General features: G+C 42.7%; 1 protein-coding gene across 7 annotated transcripts in view; it reads right to left on the bottom strand.

Moving 5' to 3' along the window:
- EPHA5 (EPH receptor A5) overlaps positions 1 to 19,992 on the bottom strand; it is a 175,065-nt gene that overhangs the window by 29,581 nt on the left and 125,492 nt on the right. For 3 of the 7 annotated variants that reach the window (XM_017736819.1, XM_017736821.1, XM_017736822.1), the window contains 4 exons: positions 17,544 to 17,668; positions 14,133 to 14,292; positions 10,011 to 10,116; positions 490 to 555 (listed from right to left, as the gene is read on the bottom strand). In XM_017736819.1, the coding sequence (XP_017592308.1) occupies positions 490 to 555; positions 10,011 to 10,116; positions 14,133 to 14,292; positions 17,544 to 17,668 (457 nt within the window). The remainder of the gene's footprint in view (positions 1 to 489; positions 556 to 10,010; positions 10,117 to 14,132; positions 14,293 to 17,543; positions 17,669 to 19,992) is intronic. The other 4 variants (XM_017736817.1, XM_017736820.1, XM_017736818.1 and 1 more) reach the window with 3 other exon arrangements.

Below are 19,992 nucleotides of genomic sequence, written 5' to 3'. Positions count from 1 at the left end.
CAATGCTGCTGGAGCATATCGTGGGCAAGCAGCACCATGTCATTGCTGTGTATGTCACACACTGACATGTATGTCGATGACATACAGTGCATTCCACTGACATGCATGTCACATGCCACTAAACACCTTTCCACTCCCGCCTTCCCCCTGCCTCCTCTCTGGGGGCACATCACCTCCCCCCCAGCCCATCTGGATGACCAGAAGCAGAACTTGATGGGTGTCTGGCACACGTGATGTTTTATTAGACACCTGGATTGATCATGGCATAACATAGCAGGTTTTTCCCCCTGAGCTCCCTGCTCTTGCTGAAGATACACTCTGCTTCAGGTCACGCTATTTCCAGTTGTTGAGATAGACAAGCTGGGTACAGAGATCAGATGAGAAAGTGATTTCCAGGCCCATACAAGAAAGGAAGGGAGAGGCAGACTGTGCACAGAGAACACGGACGGAGGACACGAAGTAGGAGCCAGCACGGGTGGGAACACTGACCATGTTAGGCTCGGATAGGCAACAGCACGCAGAGAAGAAGCCCACCCACAGCCATGATCGCAGCAACTGAAAAGCAAACAAAAAGGCCCAGGATAAGGAATAATCCCACCGCCCTGGCAAGGTGCAAATACATTTGCAACATTTTTATATGTATTTCTTCCTTCTTATTACAATTATTATATGGACCGGAACACCCTGGGCTGCAAAAATTTCATGGAGTATGCTACTGTTGGTGAAAAATGCCTTGGGGAGAGTGTCTAGGTCCTGGTCCTGTAAAGCAATTAACCACGTGCTTCCTGTACTTGAGTACCACCGTCAGGATTAATGGGGCCACCCATGTGCTTAAACTTAAGCACCTGCCTTGAAGCAGGCAAAGTGACTTTTTTCCAGAAGCATGAATGTGGTACAATTACAATTGCCTTTAAAAAAGGAAAAGCACTGGATGAATACGAGCCCTGCCTTTGCAGACCCTTATGTATGTACTCACAGAGCCCTTTCTGCATCTTCTTGTATCAGCACACGTTAGGTATCTGTGGAAGCAGGACCTTGTGAGTTGTCTGAGAGCATTCAGCCTAAATAAACTCAAAATAGGGTGAGCTGAGAGGCACTCCATGCACCCACAGCTTGCCTTTGAAGGCTGCTCAGCCACTACTTTAATCAGACTACGGGTTTGCCTGGCATCAGTTCTCAACCCAGTGCTGGCTGCACCTCAGTAAGTGCCCTTTATTCTTGTCAAAGAACTTGCACAGACAATTTTTCTGTTACCAAATCCATTAAGATAGTTCATCCTGGAAAAGAACATAGTGCAGAAGAAACAACAGGCAAGACTTCAGCACAAGCAAGAGCCCAGTGGTGCTGGTATACTCCAGTTAAAGTCAGCTGAAGATCTCACTTGTCATTTCTCCTCAGTCATCACAACATATCATTCTTGAAAAAAATTCTGTGCACGTCAGATTTTTACACAGTATGAATTACAATGCCTAAATACATTAAAATAGTTTATTTAAATAAAATTAACATTCTGAAACTGCATTGCCTTAAATTATGTTGCAAAATAACTTCAGGCATGCAATGATTTACAAAATTATACACTGGATTATGTGCTTACTTAAATTAAAACTGGTGAAGAATGTCTTCTAAGCTCCTTTTGCATCAGCAAAACAACTTGCTAACATTTTCTAAACAGCAATGCCAATATCTCTTACTGTAATTGACAATATTTTCTATTTTCATAATGCCCCAGCTTGTTCAGTCATCCTAATATGGAAGCAGATCAGCCTTCACTAAACCACTCCGTAGATCCAAGTTAACACCAAGTTAGCACCAGAGATCCAAAACCCAAAGGCACACAAAGGGAATCCTACATATCTTGAGTCAATTTTACCATTTTCTTCTTTTAACCATGCCGGTTTTGAGTGCAGGGAACTGGTGCCATCTCCAGAAGATCAGTTCGGCTGTGACCCTTTAGCTTATGTTTCTGCTAGGAGGCCCTTTTCCTCCAGGCATTTTCTAATGGTTGCTGACACCAGACCTTCCCACACCTCCACACCACTCAGCATGCAAAGTCAAAGTTTCCCAAACAACTGTTCAATTAACCTGAAAAGCAAACACTTCCTTAAAATGAGAAGAGCTCACTGTTTCCTTAAACAAAGAAAACTCTTTGAGGCCTCATCAGCAACAGGGCTGCTCTGAGACAAAATCAGTTCCCTGCACTGAATCCAGAGCACTTCCGATCTCACTCTATACAGAATAAAAAAAATGTTCAAGTGCAAGAGAAAGGTACCTCAATGCAGCCTTGCTCCTGCAAACCCATCGGCTGTGCACCTATGGTCAAAATACTCTGAGGTTTAGCATTATGGGAAATCTAAAGCGCTTAGAAACAAGCTACACTGGATCAGCAGACAATAAAATCCACTTTCCAGTCCAATGAGCACTCAGACAGGTAAGTGAACTTACTAATTGGTCTGAACAGTCAGGACAAAAGAAGATTTATTACTGCTTGTGTTAACAAAATGGCTTGATTTGGCAGATAAACTTCAAAATACAAAAATCCTGTGGCAAATCAAACCAATGTTAAACTCAAGCAAAGCCATCATGCATCTTGTGGCCATCGGATTTGGGTGCTGATGGTTTCTAGGAGGGGCCCAGGTCCCATCTCCTCATTTCCTGCAGGGCTTTCCTAGAAACTGAGAAGCTGAAAGCAAAAGCCTTCCAGACAAGATCAAATGCTGTGAACAAGATTAAAGTGCTGTTTAATGAAATACACCTGGACCTCTCCAGGGTTTTAAGATCTTTAGCCAGCAAGCTGATCTATATTGGAGAGCAGAGTAGAACCAAGCACTGTATAGATCAATTTTATCTGCAAAGTCTCCTCCAGCCTCACTGAACCAACCAGCAGACTATGAGGAGAGCTTGTCGGGGCTGCTCCTGGCCAGAAGCCCCTCAGATCTGCTGCAGGGTAACAGATGACATGTCTAGGTAACAGTGAAAGTTATCGAGAAAACACCTGCAGCGTTAGATCCCCTTTGCTGGGAAAGAACAGGTGCTGAGGCGACACCATCTCCAAAACCCAAGCTGGCTTGAAACAAGGTGTGACACCTGCTTCTAGCCCTGGCTTCAAGGAAAGGGCTGCAGATGGGCAGAGAAAATGTAGAGGAGCCTGGAGCTGCAGTGACACCTCCAGGACCTCTGTGGCCTGCTGGCACTGCCCTGCTCCTTGGCCAGCCCAACTCTGCTGCTTTCAGTTATCTCAGGCACACAGACACAACACTCCTCCAGCTCTAAGGTGACCCCCACAACACTTACGTGGTTTGCAAACCCAACTGTCCAGAGAGCAAACTTTAATAAACCTGTGTGAGGAGGACTTATCAACACCCTTGGCACTGTTTCAAACCCTGGGCTTGGTTAATGAAATGTATATATATCATGGGCCCCAGCAACTGTTCCTGCAATTAATGTAATTAATTTACCACAAGTCTGCAGATGACCCAGAGAGCATTTGGAATTAAACTACATTTTAATGGCTAGATAGAATTCAGAGAGGCTTTGCCATATATAGATGTGGCTTTTAAGAGTTGTAAGTTGAAGTCTTGGAATCATGATAAATGAAAGTCTCGTTTGTTGCTTTTAATAAGCTGTTCTAATGGGATGTTCTTCAGAGGCTTGCAATTAGAGACTGAAATACTTGAGGGTGCCTGGGTAGATTTTTCTAATCCTTCATGCAGCCTTGAGTGATGGTAATGATTGCTTCCTGCATCTCCAGGTCAGGAGTCCAGCGCTACACCTAGAAACTCCTGAGTCAACATGCTTGCTCTAAACATCAGAGAAGCAGCATTACACACTGTGAGCTGCTAGGAATATATTCCCACTTTGTCCCAAAATACACGAATGTTAAGGAGTCCCCTGCTCTTCCTGCGGAGCTATCCTCATTCCCATGTTAAAGTGCATCTCTGCACTGTTTGAGAAAAACTGAGAATGCAGAAGGCCAAGCAGATGATACCAATGCAGTCACTACGGGGAAGGAAAGAAATGTCTTCAGGGAAAGGAGCTGCACTTGGAAAGACCCCTGGCATTACACTTTTCTACGTCTAAGATGTAACAAAGTAGAGATAACCTTCTTTCTAGGTAAGAGGCCGAGTGCCGCTACATGGTGAAACCCCAGGAGAGGTCACACTTCTGATTTCAAAGCAAGGTGAAACATCCACATATTCAGAAGTGAAGAAGGACAAGAATCTGACTTCCTTCTTCATTCTCTACCTGCTCCACAGCCAAGAGAAGACACAGTAAAACCCCACTTTCAAAGACTACATAGACATGGGTTGCTCTGCTGAGCTATCCTCGTTCCCATGTTAAATTGCATCTCTGCACTGTTTGAGAAAAACTGAGAATGCAGAAGGCCAAGCAGATGATACCAATGCAGTCACTACGGGGAAGGAAAGAAATGTCTTCAGGGAAAGGAGCTGCACTTGGAAAGACCCCTGGCATTACACTTTTCTACGTCTAAGATGTAACAAAGTAGAGATAACCTTCTTTCTAGGTAAGAGGCCGAGTGCCGCTACATGGTGAAACCCCAGGAGAGGTCACACTTCTGATTTCAAAGCAAGGTGAAACATCCACATATTCAGAAGTGAAGAAGGACAAGAATCTGACTTCCTTCTTCATTCTCTACCTGCTCCACAGCCAAGAGAAGACACAGTAAAACCCCACTTTCAAAGACTACATAGACATGGGTTGCTCAGCAGGAGCCTCAAGCTGCTACAAATTCCAGCTGGAAGGGCAGCCCAATTCCCTTCTCCAAGTGGAAACAGGACTTGCACAATGCCATCAAACAAATCACTTGCAAGAAGGCGAGGAGGTTTTCTCACTTACTGCTGCACTGTCCCCCAATTTTCCCTGCTCTGACAGAGCTAATGCCGGTTGCTTATCTGTTCATGACAGTCTTCCCAGCCCATTCCCTTGGCCACTGCCAGAGGAACTCAGAAATAACTTGGAGCTTAATTACAGATTTGGTCAACTCTCACCTTCTGTCTGGGCCAAAGCCATCTGAGGGCAGATTAGCCTGGGTCCCTAAACCCGCCTCGAAACTGCAGAGCGAAGACTGGCTTGCGGAGCCTGGCGAGTTTGCACTAAGCCAAAAAGCGTTTAGAGCAGAAGAGGAATGAGGTGATGGAGCAGCCAAATTTGACAAGCTGATCTTGACAGGATGTTAGAGATCGGTGCTACTGGCAGCAGACTTCCATAGCGGCTCTAGGAAGGTACGACCCTGTGCAGAAGGGTGCACTAGAGCACTTTGCCTTCGGGGAGGGGTACTGTACACCAGTGCTGTTCCTCTCTGGGAAAATGTACCAGCAAAGGGCTGTTAATAGGAGGGAAGTAGTAAAAACCTTGACCCCAACACAAGCAGGACCAAACCCTGCCTGCGCTCAGTGGATGGGAATTTTGACTTGGCAGAGCAAGAGCTTCCTCAACAAAATCCTTCCTCTTGTCAGGTGAATCGTGAGGAATATTTGGCAGTAGGCAGCGTAATAAAGTGGCTATAAATCACAGGAGACAATGTCCTGCAGGAAGAAGGAAGAGCAGGCAAGAATGTAGAGATAAAAATCCTTTAAAAAGTCCCGACTAACAAAAATTGTGACTCATGCTGGAAAAATTCTCTATGAGAACCTTTACCTATAGACTGTCTCCCATGTCCTACGGAAATATTGAAAAAGCCCTGACACAACTTGGAAAATAGGATGGGGGGAGGTTGTGGAAAAATTCATCCACTTTGACCTTCCACATCACAGAAGGTTGTAAACACTGTCTCAGGACACACACCACAATCTTTCACCCTCTCTATTCCCTGAAAGTCACTTTTTAACAAGATGCACATATTTGTGTCCAGAAAGTAGACCTCTGCCACCACAGGCACGGATATTTAAAAGTCTAAATCAGCTAAGGTCAAGGATGGATACGCTGGTGTAAGAGCCTTTAATTGCCAATACGCAGGTGGCAAGATTGTCTTTGCTCTGTCTTTCAAAGGCTAGTTCCTTGCCAGAAGGAGACTTTCCATAAAAGCAAGACACAGGGCGAAGGGCAGTTTTTTGTTGCTTCAAATTTTTTTTTTCCTAAGTTCTATGAAAAGCTCCCTCTGGTTCTTCGGAAGATCACTTGAGATGGAAAGGTCATCCATAATGGGTAGTTGGCTGTAAATGCAGATGCACAGTTGACTTAGCTGTTTTGAACAGCTTTTGCAAACATGCGCAGCATTGACCTAATATCTTCCCCACTTTGTTCTGTAAAAGCTCATGCTTTTGTTTAGTGCTATGAAGTTTGAAAGCTTGGGGGACTGGAGGGACCAGCCGTCTCTTAACACTCACCCTAAGACCTTGTCTGTTTTGCAAACAGGGCTGGGTTTGAAGGACAAAAGGAGAGTACTGCTCTGGAGCAGTTGGTCTCCTCCCTGGACTGCTGAAAAGATGGCTCCTTACCTCAGTTTGTGGGGAGAAAGAGACTGATGCCACACAACAACAACTGAGACACTTTACTGCTCCCTGTGAGATGGAGTGCAAAGATCTCTGTCACTGGATTGTCCGACACAGACTTTAAAATAAAAGTCAGTAAACAGTTTTAGATTAATATATGCTTCAATCAGGAACAATAATGGTAACCGACATCTAATTCATGCATTGCTAAGAAAGCAAAATCTATAGCTTGGCTCTATCTGTAAAATGCACTGCGCTTTTGAGAACACATAATCCTAACGAAACAAAGACAGTAACAACTTGGTGTTCTTTAATTCAATACTTGTAGCTGGTTTAATAATAAATTTTCAATCCACTTCTCTTTTTTATGCTGAGACAACCACAGTCTGATTTAGTGAATCTCTTTGATTTGCAATCCCAATTGTTATATTATTAATATGCCCTTGATGCAAGGAGCAGGATAACTTAAAAAAGTGATCAGCTATTTGGCTTGGCATTTATGACCTTGGTCAGAGGACATGTTATTTACAGGAAGTTTTCTGGAGCATCTGCAAGTAAATCAGCTCTGAAATGCAGCTTAATTGTTTAGGGCAAAGCACATTTAGTTTCAAATTCCCAGGAATCTCCAGCTTCAGACGCAAAGTGCATTTCCACAGATGGACGCTGATATGTGGAAATGCCACCACGACTACTGTTCAACTGACCTTTGGTTTAGGGCCAGCTGCCAACGGGAAATGCCAAGCTGTTACTTATATTCATTCAAAAGAAGCGAGAAAACTGCAGAGACTTGAAAGCAAAAAAAGGGGAAGAGGTGTGGTTCTGCCTTTGGGAACCTAGCAAAAAAACAAAAAGCCTGCAGACTCCAGCAAACTCCTCAGCCCTATGACTGGAAACTACTTTCAGAACTGCCAAGAGCAAATGCAACCCCCTGGAAACAGGCACTGGAACAACAGAACCACTCCAGAGGTATAGGAAAACATCTTCCAGAAACAGGTTAACTGCTTCAGAAAGGGATTATCCCATGACTTGGAACATGTTTATTGTCCCTGCTGTCACAGCAGGAGAGTTACTCCACAAATTGTCTTGAATCCATATCCGAGGCAAAGCAGCATGAGTGACACATCTCAGTGGCATCTCTGCTTTCTTCCAAACCAGAGCAATTTCTTTGTTTTGCTTTGTTTAATTTCAAATTGTCTGTCATCTTTCTGGATTTTTGGGGTTTATTCTGCTGTTCTCACGAGTCACTCAATGTACTAGATGGGCTTTAAAATTCATGGGAACTCAAACTGGCTGAGAAGCTCTGTGGTTTTGAAGCCAATTTTCTAATAATGGACCCAGCCTTGGTGCTGGAGGCTTCTCCACCAGCTCCAGCTGAGGGACTGTAGTCTTTTCAGTTAGGGGAAGAACTGAAAAGATAAAAATGGATGAAGAGCTCAGTTCCCTGTGTCTGCCCTTCCCAGACATCCAGCGTGGCATCATGAAGAAGGTTCCAGGAACCTGCCGCTGCCCTGGGGTCAACAGAGGGAGATGTGAGCACAAGGTAGGAGAATTAAGGTAGTAGCAGAGGCGGCAATAAAACTCTAGCCAAAGGACACAAGGGCTTTTATAAGCATGCCAAGAGATAAAAAGCTAAGAGGAAGCACATCCTGGAAAGCATATTAGGCGAAAGGACAGAAGGATGTAACTAATGAGAACTGCTGACAAATGGCTCAGGATTTGCAACTGCTTGCTGAGACCAGAGACAGTAGCAGTGAAAAGGAGACCTGCAAGGGTATATCCTCCTCAGTGGGGTACTGAGCGCTTGCCAGCGACTGTGGAAAGAGTAAGAGCTACTGTCAGCCACACAGTTGTGATTCCCCATGGCCACAGAGGGATATACATTCCTCCACCTGCCATTCATCCCCCAGACTCTTCCTTGCAGAGATGCCAGGTGAAATCCACAGCTTCCCTACGGTCACGCGTGCATTCTCCTGTCTACACCAATACAAGCACACATCCAGGCTGGGGGAAACCAAGGTTCACATCCACCTGCTCTGATTGAAGAGGAATTTAAATCAAAACCTCTAGCCTTTAAGGAAAGACTTGAACTCCTGTCTAGAGTGTCCAGCGCCAAGTCTTTTGACCACAGCTTTCCTGTAGGCCCTGGTGTGAATTGCCTGTAGCCATTTACTCACCCCCACTCCTCTCTGCTGCTGCATGCTTCTCAGGCAGACAGGAGCATTTACTTTTCCATTTTTAAGCCAAACAAGTCACTCAAAGCAGACAACAGGAGCTTGAACAGCTGAGCTGGAAGAGGCTGTCAGTCTCTGACCTTAAGTGGAGATGAGTCTAGCAGCACACTTACCTTTCCAGACAGGAAATAACTGTGTGTCCATGTCCTTCCACAGATGCCTTATGCCTGGGGACCGAGTTGCTCAGCCTGGCAGGATTTCACTGCTCTGCATTTGCAGACTGATACCTTACCTCCTCTGGGAAATAAGACCCTCAACCAATTAATTCAGTGCAGTTCCTCAGTGTCTGTAACATCTTAATGCTTACAATATCCTGTAATTTACAGCCACCTTGCTAGACCTGAGCTTAAGACAGACCTGTATCATAAAAGCAACTGTGGGCTGATGGGTACCTTAGAAGAAAAAATGTTTACTTTGCACTGAAAACATTCAGCCTTATCAGTAGACGTACTTCACGTTGCTGTGTGGAGTACTTCACACTGCTTGGTGTACTTCACAAATGCATGAAGGATGTTGCATCATTTGACTACTGCCACTAAAAAAATGTACTTGTATACATGTAGAATATGAAAAAAGTGCCTTCCATGCTGGCTGCCAAACAAATTTAATGTTACAGTACAAACTTATCCTGATACAAGCCAGATTTTGCCCCAGTACCACCATCTCTTGTTCATCAAAAAATTCCATCAACTTCCATTAGAGTTGCCAAAGATGGTATAGCCCAGGCTTTCATCACTTGCCTATGTTTAAGCACATGAGAAGTCAATGGGATGGTTTGAAGCAGAGTGTCTCCCTCTGTGGGAGAAGCTCTCTGTATAATTTACTAACACTTGGGGAACACATTAGTATCATACACAGGAAAAATGAAATCCAGATCTGACCAAAATGTGGGGCATTTGCCATTCTGGTGGATTTATCCTCATTTCTTTTGCAAGTGTTTTCCTGATGTCAAGTTTTCTGCGTGAGCGAAGTCCATTGCAAGCTCTGACTGCAAACATATGGAGCTGAAGATATTTTACCTGTAATAACATGTTCTGCTTATTTTTAAAGGAATGTGAAAACACTCCTGTGAGAATCAAGTCAAATAATCAGGGCCAGTCTACACACAGATGAAAATCATTGGGAAGTGAACTACATCTGTGAGAGTGCCTCTGTCACTCCTGCTTGTCCAAACAGATCAATCAGCCCACCCTCGTGCTGTTTTACAGTGCTACCGCTTGACAGCTTTGTTCACATGCTGCTTTTGCCTAAATCACACTAATCAGCTGGTCAGATAAAAGTTATTACAGAAGTTGAAGAAGTATAAATACACAGCTTCTTCTCTTACCTTCCGCTGAGAAGGAAACCGATAACAACAGCCAGCAGAATGACTCCCACTGTTACAGACACAACAATTATAGGAATCTGGCTCTGGTCGCTGGATGCAGCTACTGCTGAGATGAGAAACAGAAGATGGAGATTAGGGTTAAAATGACAGTCAGCACTCATGAGAGTCTTTCTAGTGAGGCTGCCAGTGAGATTTCAAGTCTTACCAGTTTGTTTCTTCTTTTATGGTTTGTGTTTTCCCCCTTTGCTGTCTGTTTCTAGTTTGGAAGGGATATGGGTGGAAAGGAAACAAAACTACATGCAACACTAAGCCAAAAACCCAACAAAATTGCATCTCATTGCTGAATTCAGAAACCAAAGTGTTGCAGAATGCAGCCTTTGAGTTTGTGAACTCAAGTTTTTCTCTCTGAGTTAGCTGCATTAGAAATCAGAGATAAAAGATGAAAACCCAACAGGCTCTCATTTGGATGAAAACCCAACAGGCAGAGAGAACATTTATGGAATGTTATTGCTAACAGACATAAGCAAAATCTACAAGATAAAAAGAATTACCTGCACTTCAAGAAGTTTTAAATAATTGCAAACTAACTCCTTGTGGCATCTCTATCACACTGCCATAAGGTGCCCTCTGTAAAACAGGAATTTGCTAAGACACGTACATGAGTTGGTCTTTTGATTGGCCAAAATTCGAGGAAGCAAAACTCTTCCAGCCCATGCCTTGTAAGGAGCCCTCCTTACAAGCCCCGCCAAAAGGCAGGAGACTGATCTGGTGATAAAGATGCCAGCAGAAAGGTCACGAAAGCTGATTGAGAACTGAGTTTTGACACAGGTCAAGTAAGAGCAGGTGAGCAAGCTCCTGCAGGCTGTAAAATGGAAATGCTAATACCACTTGTGTCTTGTTTATCTGCCCTACATGGCAGGGGAAGGAGCCCACCTCTCCCAGGGGTTTGTATGTGGGGTTCCCCAAGCAGAAACCAAAGTCTCCTCACCTCAACCTCTTCGCTGCATGTATATAGCCACCCCAGGGTACAAATCTCACATCCTCCCTGCAAAACCAGCTCCCTGGCACAGGCACCACTGCTCTGTGGGGGAAAACCTCATTATAGCTCTTAACCTCGTGCCAGCCCAGGATGAAGCTTCATCCACCCCAGAGAGCATCAGGAATTGATTGCGTACTGAAGAAGCCTTTAACTAAATGATTGAACTAAAAAAGGGTCCTTAGCACAGGATTAACATTATGAAGGCTATAAAATAACTGAATATAGTCCCATATTAATTGTTAAAGGAAAGACAGAAAGGTATGGCATTAAACATTGATCTGCACTGGGCTTCAAGTAGCTCTTCATATGGGAGCTCTCCAGTGCTTAACCGCGAGCGGGGTGGACCTGCTACAGCAACGTAAGTGATTTCAGAAGGATTGGTCCAGATACATTAAATATTTAATGTTAACTGCTCCAAACCCCTGCCATCATCCAGAGATTTTATTAACCTCACAAACTTATGGGGGCTCCTTAAGATGGTGTTTTATTGCTTTCTTGACAAAAGAATTAAAAAGAAAAACATTTAAAGGAGAACATTAAGCAGTGATTGGTGGTTTTTTGCACAGCTCAAGGGATGGGGAAATGAGATAAATTCTGCTGTGAATCTGTGGCAGGTGAAAAGCCTGAATTCATAAGCCAAGCTGGGACTTGCTGCCATTCAAAGTCAAGGGGACACACACACCTGCATTACCGCTTCTTGGCTTGGTGATACGTTCTTCCTCCTGCCCCGCATACCAGGTGGATTAGTTCACCAAGCCAGCCAAAACCCAGCTCTTGGCAAGGTTAGTTTTTGGGGCTAGACAAGCTCAGTGACATTTGGAAATGAGGAAGCACAAGTGGATATACCCAGCAACAGCTTCCACTCAGATAACAAAATTCACTGAAAATCAAAGCCCTGGCTGCTTCATGGTGCTTTGCAGAATTGCCCAAGCAGGAAGAAGTATGCAAAAATTCCCAAAACCTGGAAAAAGAGGGAAGTCCAAAACAGGTTATAGCTTTCCTCCATTGCATTTCTCAGGCTGTTGTTGTATAACTCCTCCAAATGTATTAAAGATAACTACAGAAACCTTGTGAACTGGAAACAAAACCTGTTGTTCGGTCCAAACTACTTGGAGAGTGTTTTTGTTTCTCAGAACAGCCACCAAAAGGTTTTCATCTGTGCTTGAATAAAAATCATTTGCTTTGGCTCTAACAAGAAGTTCAGATCTGTACTCTTGATGTAGCAGTGAGATTTCGATCTGTGCTTGCTTTCGAAATCTCCAGGATGTGCAGGAAAGCAGCGGGAGTCTGGTCACACTCCTGACACTAATATTGACTTTGGGGGAAAAAAAGCTTTTTATAAGGTTTTAAATGTCAAACAGAGATGCATATTGCAAGATACTTAGGCTTACATTGTATTTCAATCCTATCAAGTGTTTAAGGATCTGGTTAAGTCTGGCCTCAGCCAGAGCTTGAGTCCAACAGATGAACAATTCCCAGTTCCTAAACTGGGAACCACGCAATAGGTATTCGCTGACTATGCCAGCAACTCAAAAATATCGGCGAAGTACCTATTCCTCTGCCTTTAAAATGAGGAATCGACTGGGATGTGGGTATGACTAAATGACCCATGGAATTCCTAGCGTTTAAAAATATTTCCATGTGATGTCCTCCAAAAGTCCTGATTAACACAGATACTTACATGATGGGCTTTATGGAAGTGCCATTATTTTTGGACCAGGATCATAGGTAATAGATCAAATCTGCACATATTTCATGTGTTACTCATTAATCGACCAGAACACTATTACTCAAACAACTCTAAGCTAGAAAGTTATCAACTGAGAAAAGCTGTATAGAATAATTTTTTGGCATAACATGATTTGGTTGGTACATATAGGGCACAATTAATGGTTAATACAATAAGAAATACATTAAATAGACTGTCCTTATTGCATTAATGTTTGCATTGTGATGCAATTTTCACTGTATTAGCTTAATCACTGGCTCCACAGCTACATCTGCACATGTATAATGATCCCTTGAAAATCTATTATGACTTCAAAGGTAGCATGCATTGAAAAGACAACTGGGCATCTTCTTCTCAAAGACGATGAATTTTAAATAAACCGGAGTAACAGTAATCAAAGTATTGATGAATTGAAATTTCCAAGGAAAACAGAGAAAATAGTCTCTTTCCCACAGGAATGATCAGAGTATTTCCACCATAAAATTCTTCTTCCATGCAAATAGTATAAAAAAATTAATAAATGACAGCTGTACAAACTAAAGGAGAGAAGGCATATTTTCTGGTGGACAAAATTATATTTGACACCTCGGCAAAATTTTGTATTTGGGACAAAAAAAATTTCCCCACAGCCGTGCCTGAACACAGAAGAAAGAGCATCTGAGCCTCTGCATGCCTCAGGAGTTCACCCTGCCAAAGAATCTGTTCCAGAATCCAGCCCTGGATAATCAGATTCATTAAAAAAAATATTTAAGAAAATTTAAAAGCCCACAAATGTAACAGGCCAAGAAGAAGTCCTGAACCTGCAGTGCACATTTTTTTCCATTTCTGATCACAAGTCAACCTCCTTTTCTCGAGGCTGTGGCATTGGCAGCCAACAGAAACCATCTTTTAACTTGACAGGAACTTTCACCAAAAGACACTAAAGACACTAATGCTGGTTCAACTCTTCCCCTTGCGGAGAGGCACCGTTTCAGGGTTTTCCCTCCCAGATGTAGATACTTAAGAGAGCTCAACATCCTCTGCAGACAGCCATTATGAGGTGCAGAGGAGCAGGTCCCATCCTCTCTGCCCCTCCTGAGAGGACAGACTCTCTTACACCAGCTCCTGTAAATACAGGGTTCTTCTAAGCAGGGAATGCCATGAATTTCTGAAGCCTGAAGATCTCCTGCCTCACCATGTGGGTTGAGGAAGCAAAGGACAGATATGTCAAGCGCAGCGTGATGATGTGCCTGATGTTTCCAAAGTCAAGGAATGAAGCCAATAAAAGGAAGAGCTCTCTGCAAAGATATCGATCCCCTGACTTGTTTCTGGTAACCATTGCAGAGACAGGGGCTGACAGTAATTAAAGACTTACACACTGGGCTGGTTTCGAACTCGAATCTTCGGCTGAAGCCCCCGTAGCCGGCAGCTGTCCGGGCTCGGATCTGGAAGACGTACGCTGAGCCTGGCTTTAAGCCATCTGCCGTAATCGTTGTCTCTTTGGACTTGATGATGGTGTAGCTCGTCTCCTGGTCCTTTTCCCAACAAAAACCACAAAGTTCAAACACACAAAGACTAGCTCTCAGAGAAGACAGACTCTTAAAAACCCCCAGAGTGACATTACAAAAGATGACTGAAGTATTAATTTTTGAGGATTTCTTCCTCAAAAAACCCCTCTCTGAAGGTCCTTTCTGCAATACAAAATGTGAGACCTGATTTTCTCTTTTATAATCAATGATTCTAGGAGGCATGCAACTGGCATCTGCAGTAGAAGCAGCTCTCCACTGCTCGGGATGTACATGGCCTGGAGCAGTGGAAAGGTTCATCATACAAAGATCAATCCCAAGGCACAGGGAAGATAAAACAAGTCCCATTGCCTTAAAAAGGGATTTTGATTTACACCAAAACGGCTTCCCAGTAACGTAAGTAGGCCTAAAAGAGAATAATATATTACACATTGTACAACTTTATGTTTGCATTTCTAGAACAACGAATTAGACCTTGGGAACGGAATAATAAACCAAAACTCCAGGAAAATACCTAATTTTTGCACTCTGAAGCAATGAACTTGAAGAAAAATTGCTGAAATAAATCTTCATCTACATCAGTTTCTAATGTGAAACAGTTCCAGTTCTTTGATTAAAATTTCGTTGAAATGCTAAGTAATTACTCTTAGAATTATTTACTGTAACACATAATCTAGACAAGAGCTCATAAATTAAGGTCTACAAATTTGGAAACTGCTTTTTATTCACCATATTGATACCATGAAGATTTTTTGCCTTTTCTTTTATACCCCTGTTATACCTTTTTACAACTTCTGTATTCTTAGTGCTTTTTACCTACATTCTTGGACTTGTTTGTTCAGCTACAAGACTAAACATTTTAGAAGCTTCGTAGGTAGAGATCAGTGTGCCCCAGACCCCAAGGTCCTCTCCAGAACACATTCTGTAAATCAAGATAGAACCATCCAGGGGAAGGCTCCTTGGGGAGGGGGGCTCATTCAAGCCTCTCACTGGGGAATCTTTGATAGATATGCTAATTAGTAAGACCTATAATGTTATACCAGATCTTTTGGGGTGTGCATTTTGTGGGGTGCATTTTGGTGCATTTGACCTGGACGTGTGCACCTAAGGATCCTTAAAATAAATACCAAGGTAAAATCCCTTTTTCCCCTTCTAACCGTGTTTGACTCTTGATTTTAAGACCAGGAAAAGGCATCAATATCCACTCAGATCCAAATTGTTATGAGTTAAACCAGAGGTTTTAGTAGTTCCTTACCAAGATTTCTGGATACCTCTTAGAATCTGAGCTCATTTTTCTTTTTTCTTTTTAATTTAATGGCCAGCTTCCAATAGACAGCAATGTGCCTGGCTAAGGTGCTGGGAATTTCTGAATGTAAGATTACAAAATTTCTCAGTTGAAGCCTGTTTTGGAGAAATGTGTACAGACACACACACACACACACACACACGTGCCTTTTCTTCCTTATTAAGGAGTGATCCTCTTACAGGAATGCAATCTGACAAAACTCAGTTTTCCCAAACATCTAATATAAATCACTCCTGCCCCTTGAAAATGAATGCTGTGAATTTACCCTTACGAAGGGCTGAAAAGTGAGAGAATATAAATTATAAAATATAGTAGCAACAAACAAAAAGGATTAAGAACAATATCCCAAACCTATCTCAACAACTGGTTAAAAAGCAGTAAGTGAATATTAGGTCACATCTTTCCTTGTATGTCAGCCAATTAACTTTCCAATTCACTGTTGGCTTCTGCAAACACTTGGACTCTTGGGCTTTTCTATGGAAAACACTGAGCTTCACTATCAGCCTGAAGAAAATAAATCAAGATAGCATAAACTTGGACTGGCTGGAGCTACCTCTCCACAAAGGACTCAGTCTTGAGGAACTATTGGCTGAAGGTATTTGACACTAGTTCTAGGCTACAAACGCAACATTTTAAGTCCCCTCTCCTGCCAATTTGTTTGAAAACAAACTAAGGAAAATGAAGGAATATATGAATTTTTTTACTTTAATTATTTGCTTTACATTTTTTTGGTCTCTAAAAGCTGTTCTTCCCAAGCCACTCCATGGTAAGGATTCAATGTACCCCAACAGTCATTCAAACAAGTTAATAAAATAATTAGTACTGGATTATTTCCAGCAACAAAATATCCTGATTCTTGCTGTGTACTTTAATCTTCTTGAAAACATCAGCCCTGTTTAAGTCACTCACATATGTAGTGATATTTCACAAGCTCCCTCATCTGCAAAAATAATGTTGATTTTATTTTGATGGAGAAGATTTAAGAAATTCTTTCCCCTGTTTGAATGGACTGCTTGAGCAGGTCCTTTCCACGGTCAGAGAAAGAAGAGAGAAGGAGTAAGGATCTAGTCCTGGTCCATGTTTAGTGATTTCACCTGGGTCACAGACGGAACTAATGGAATATCTTCCTTAAAATAGAAATTCAATCCCCCTAAAGAAGTGAATTGTGACTCAATTTCATTATTTTCCTCTTGTTTTCGTGTAGAAAGCCTGGACGTTTTGGAGGAAAAAAGAACACCTTACAATTCCAGCTAAGGCAAAAAAATTGCTATTTAGTCAAATCCTGAAAGCCTGATTTTTGGAGTTCTAAGATTTCCAGAGATTTAAGGCCGTATCACTCAAAATACACTACCTTGATAAAGTGCATTTGTAACAATTTCATTTAAATGACATTAATTTTGCAGGAAGAGAACAAGTCACCACTTGAAATGAAGACTAGGAGAGGCAAGTTTTGTGGGGAGACTGCTTTCCTTTAAATAGAGAGCAAGAGCTGGAAAACCCAGGCAAGTTTTTAAGCAAGGATGCCCTTCTTCATATCAGAGCACATACAATCTCTCCAAAACCCCCTTCTCCTCTCCTTTCACAGCGGATGGAAAATCCAGTGAGAAACTGAAATACCAAAGGCAAGGGATTGCCTGATGTTTCTGGGAGGAGACAGATGCTCAGTCCCCAACCCCTTCTATTTTTAACAAATGAGCAGGCTCTATCTTAATGTGGTAAGGCCAGAGAGGAATCTGACATGCAGATTTAATGTATTTGTTCAAGAGAAGTGGCACACTAATGGAAAACAACAGCCTCATTTCAAGTCTTCCTAATCATTTACTGCAAAATCAATCTGACATTGATTTATGCATAAAATCTCTCCATTCCCTTCCATGACTCAAATAATTATGACTAAAAGAAGAAAACAATAAAGAGAAGGTACTTGGGAAGCTCAGCAATCAGTCCATCACACCTTTTCAAAATATTTGATTTCGTATTCCAGGATGATGCCGTTGGGTCGATCTGGCTCCTGCCAGGAAAGGGAGATGCTATTTTTAGTGATCTTCCCTTTTTTCACACTACTGACTGGAGAAGGTGCTGCAAGACAGGAGAAAAACAGAACAGATGAAAACCATTGTTAGTAGATGGTCTGCCTCAGCCAAAGTCAAACTCATCAGAGCATCCGCAAACACAAGGCAATCCTTAGCTACTGCAAATCAGTGGGGTCTGTTTTCGCCTTGGTGGTATTTGCCCATTTTTAACAACTCGACTTGCACAGATTTTCAGTAGCATGGCCACCAAGCAAAGTAATAACATGAACTACTATCACAGCTTACACATCAACCCCATCTTTTCAAACACTTTTCAAACACATCAACTGCACATCTTCTCTTTTCATATGCGCCAGGGGCCTACGTTATCAGAATTACATACTGATTATGTTTTGCTTTCTTTTGCCTGCTTTCAAGGCATATATTTTTCAGAAGACCTTAGGTTACATGGGCTCCTTAACTATTTTTGTATTTTAAGTAGTTTAAGCCTAGGCATCTTTCAGCCCCTCTCGATAAATATCACTGGGGTGTTACAGCTCACATAGTGATGCTAATTCCTTGCAAATGGCAAAAGATTTTAATGGCAATCACAGTTTGGAAGTTCGCAGTGTGCTTGGGGAAGCCACAGCATGAGAGCAGCTATACCAGCTCTGCTCATTATTTCAAGATGCAGCCCTGAAAGGTTATCTGCCCTTTGCAGCAGACATGTGCATCAGAAACAGGCTTGATCCTTTGTATTCAGTCCGATGTCTGCAGAGACTTTTTAAGTTGTGGTTGCTGCCACCCCTGCCAGCTCTCTAGCAAAAGTTGCTATGGGCAATGCAACCCTAACATCCCAGGTATTTCATGCCAGTGATTAGGAAACAACACAGAGTGAAAAGAAAAGGGGATGGGAGAAATTCATAGTCTCCCATTTGCAGGGCCAAGAGCAGCTTCTCCAGAGATAAAATAGGCCACGCCTGGGTGAGGGACTTTAAATCACCCTCCACACAGGCCAGCTCCTGTAAGGACGACAGGGGGCCTGAGGAGACCCATGACAAAGACTTTTGTGGCCATATGGGCAATGGAGTGCAAAGAGCAGCAGCAAATAACCACATTTTATCTTGCAAAATGTATTTGGAACTATAAAAAAATTTCTTCTATATGCAGGACTAGCTAATTATCTTAACACTACAAAAAACCCAACCCATTAAGTAAAATAAAAACAACAAAAAATTCTTTTCCTGGTCTGATTTTAAGCCAAAAAGTAAGGGAAGAGCTCCAGACAATTATTCTTGGACTGAAGGCTAGCAGCAAGACTTCTCTGTTACAGCAAGTTCCCACATCTCAGTCTTGCTTTAGCCCTAGTTTTTTACACTCCTGTTTACTTTCCCCACTTGGCTCTTGAAGGATCCTGAAAGGTGTTGGCTATTTCCATGCTGTTTTCTGCTGGAGAGCTGGCATCAAGCTGCACAGTGTTTGCTTTTTAACTGTGCGTCCACCACTGTGCTCACAACTGCTCCACTGAGCGAGTAAAAACCACCTTGATTTGAATGATGACCATATTATTTATGCAGGCACTGCATGGTGATCACCAACAATTTTTCATCTGCAAAAGTCACCTTACCCCTCTCTGACTGATGTCCTCTACAAGTTTTTGGGCTATGTGTAGGCAAATAACAACCTAAATACGAACTGTTCATCTGGCAAAGGAATTTCCATTAATCAACCCAGGTGCCTAAATATGCGCTGTGCATGCACGTGCACAACAAGCTGAGTTGTGCCTATGAGATGCATGATCCCTGCACATGTGTATGGTCAGAGAAAATACGAGTGAGTAGTGAGCACCATTCAAATAGAATGAAGGCCCCTTCTAATGCAAGGTTTTCAGGGGCATTGGGAAACACTGTGTGGTGATGGTGCCAAGTAAAATGAGATTTTACAATCCTTGTTAAATAGATGATACCGATCGCTTGTTGCGAGCCACTCAGATGCTACCATGTACAGGGAGGAGCCACCAAAGTACTCAGAAAAAGGGACCTATGCCCTCTGGGACTGATCTCCAGTGCCCCCAAATCCCTCCAAGCTGGCAGTAGAGGTCTGGCAGGATAGAGAACATCGGTGCTGAGCATTAAACTGTTTTAAACTCCTATTAGCAAAAGCAAACCTGAGAAGAGCAGTGGGGGAAGGCCTCAGCCCTCCCTGGTATTGAATGCCTCTCGGGAAGGTTAAAACTATGCAATTCCCAGTATCAAAATCGCCTGATCAAATAATGGATTTTTCATCTTCTTTACTGAGGTTTCCTGAAGTGTTTATAAGACTGAGGCTCACAAGCACTTTACAGCCAAGAAAACAATGCAAGTGCTCCCAAACTCTGCTGCAAAATCTTTC

Source organism: Corvus brachyrhynchos, unplaced genomic scaffold (assembly GCF_000691975.1).
Source record: "Corvus brachyrhynchos isolate BGI_N302 unplaced genomic scaffold, ASM69197v1 scaffold175, whole genome shotgun sequence".
NCBI classification, from domain to species: Eukaryota; Metazoa; Chordata; class Aves; order Passeriformes; family Corvidae; genus Corvus; species Corvus brachyrhynchos.
Note: the sequence above shows the minus strand (reverse complement) of the source record. Positions and strands in the feature narration are given on the sequence as shown.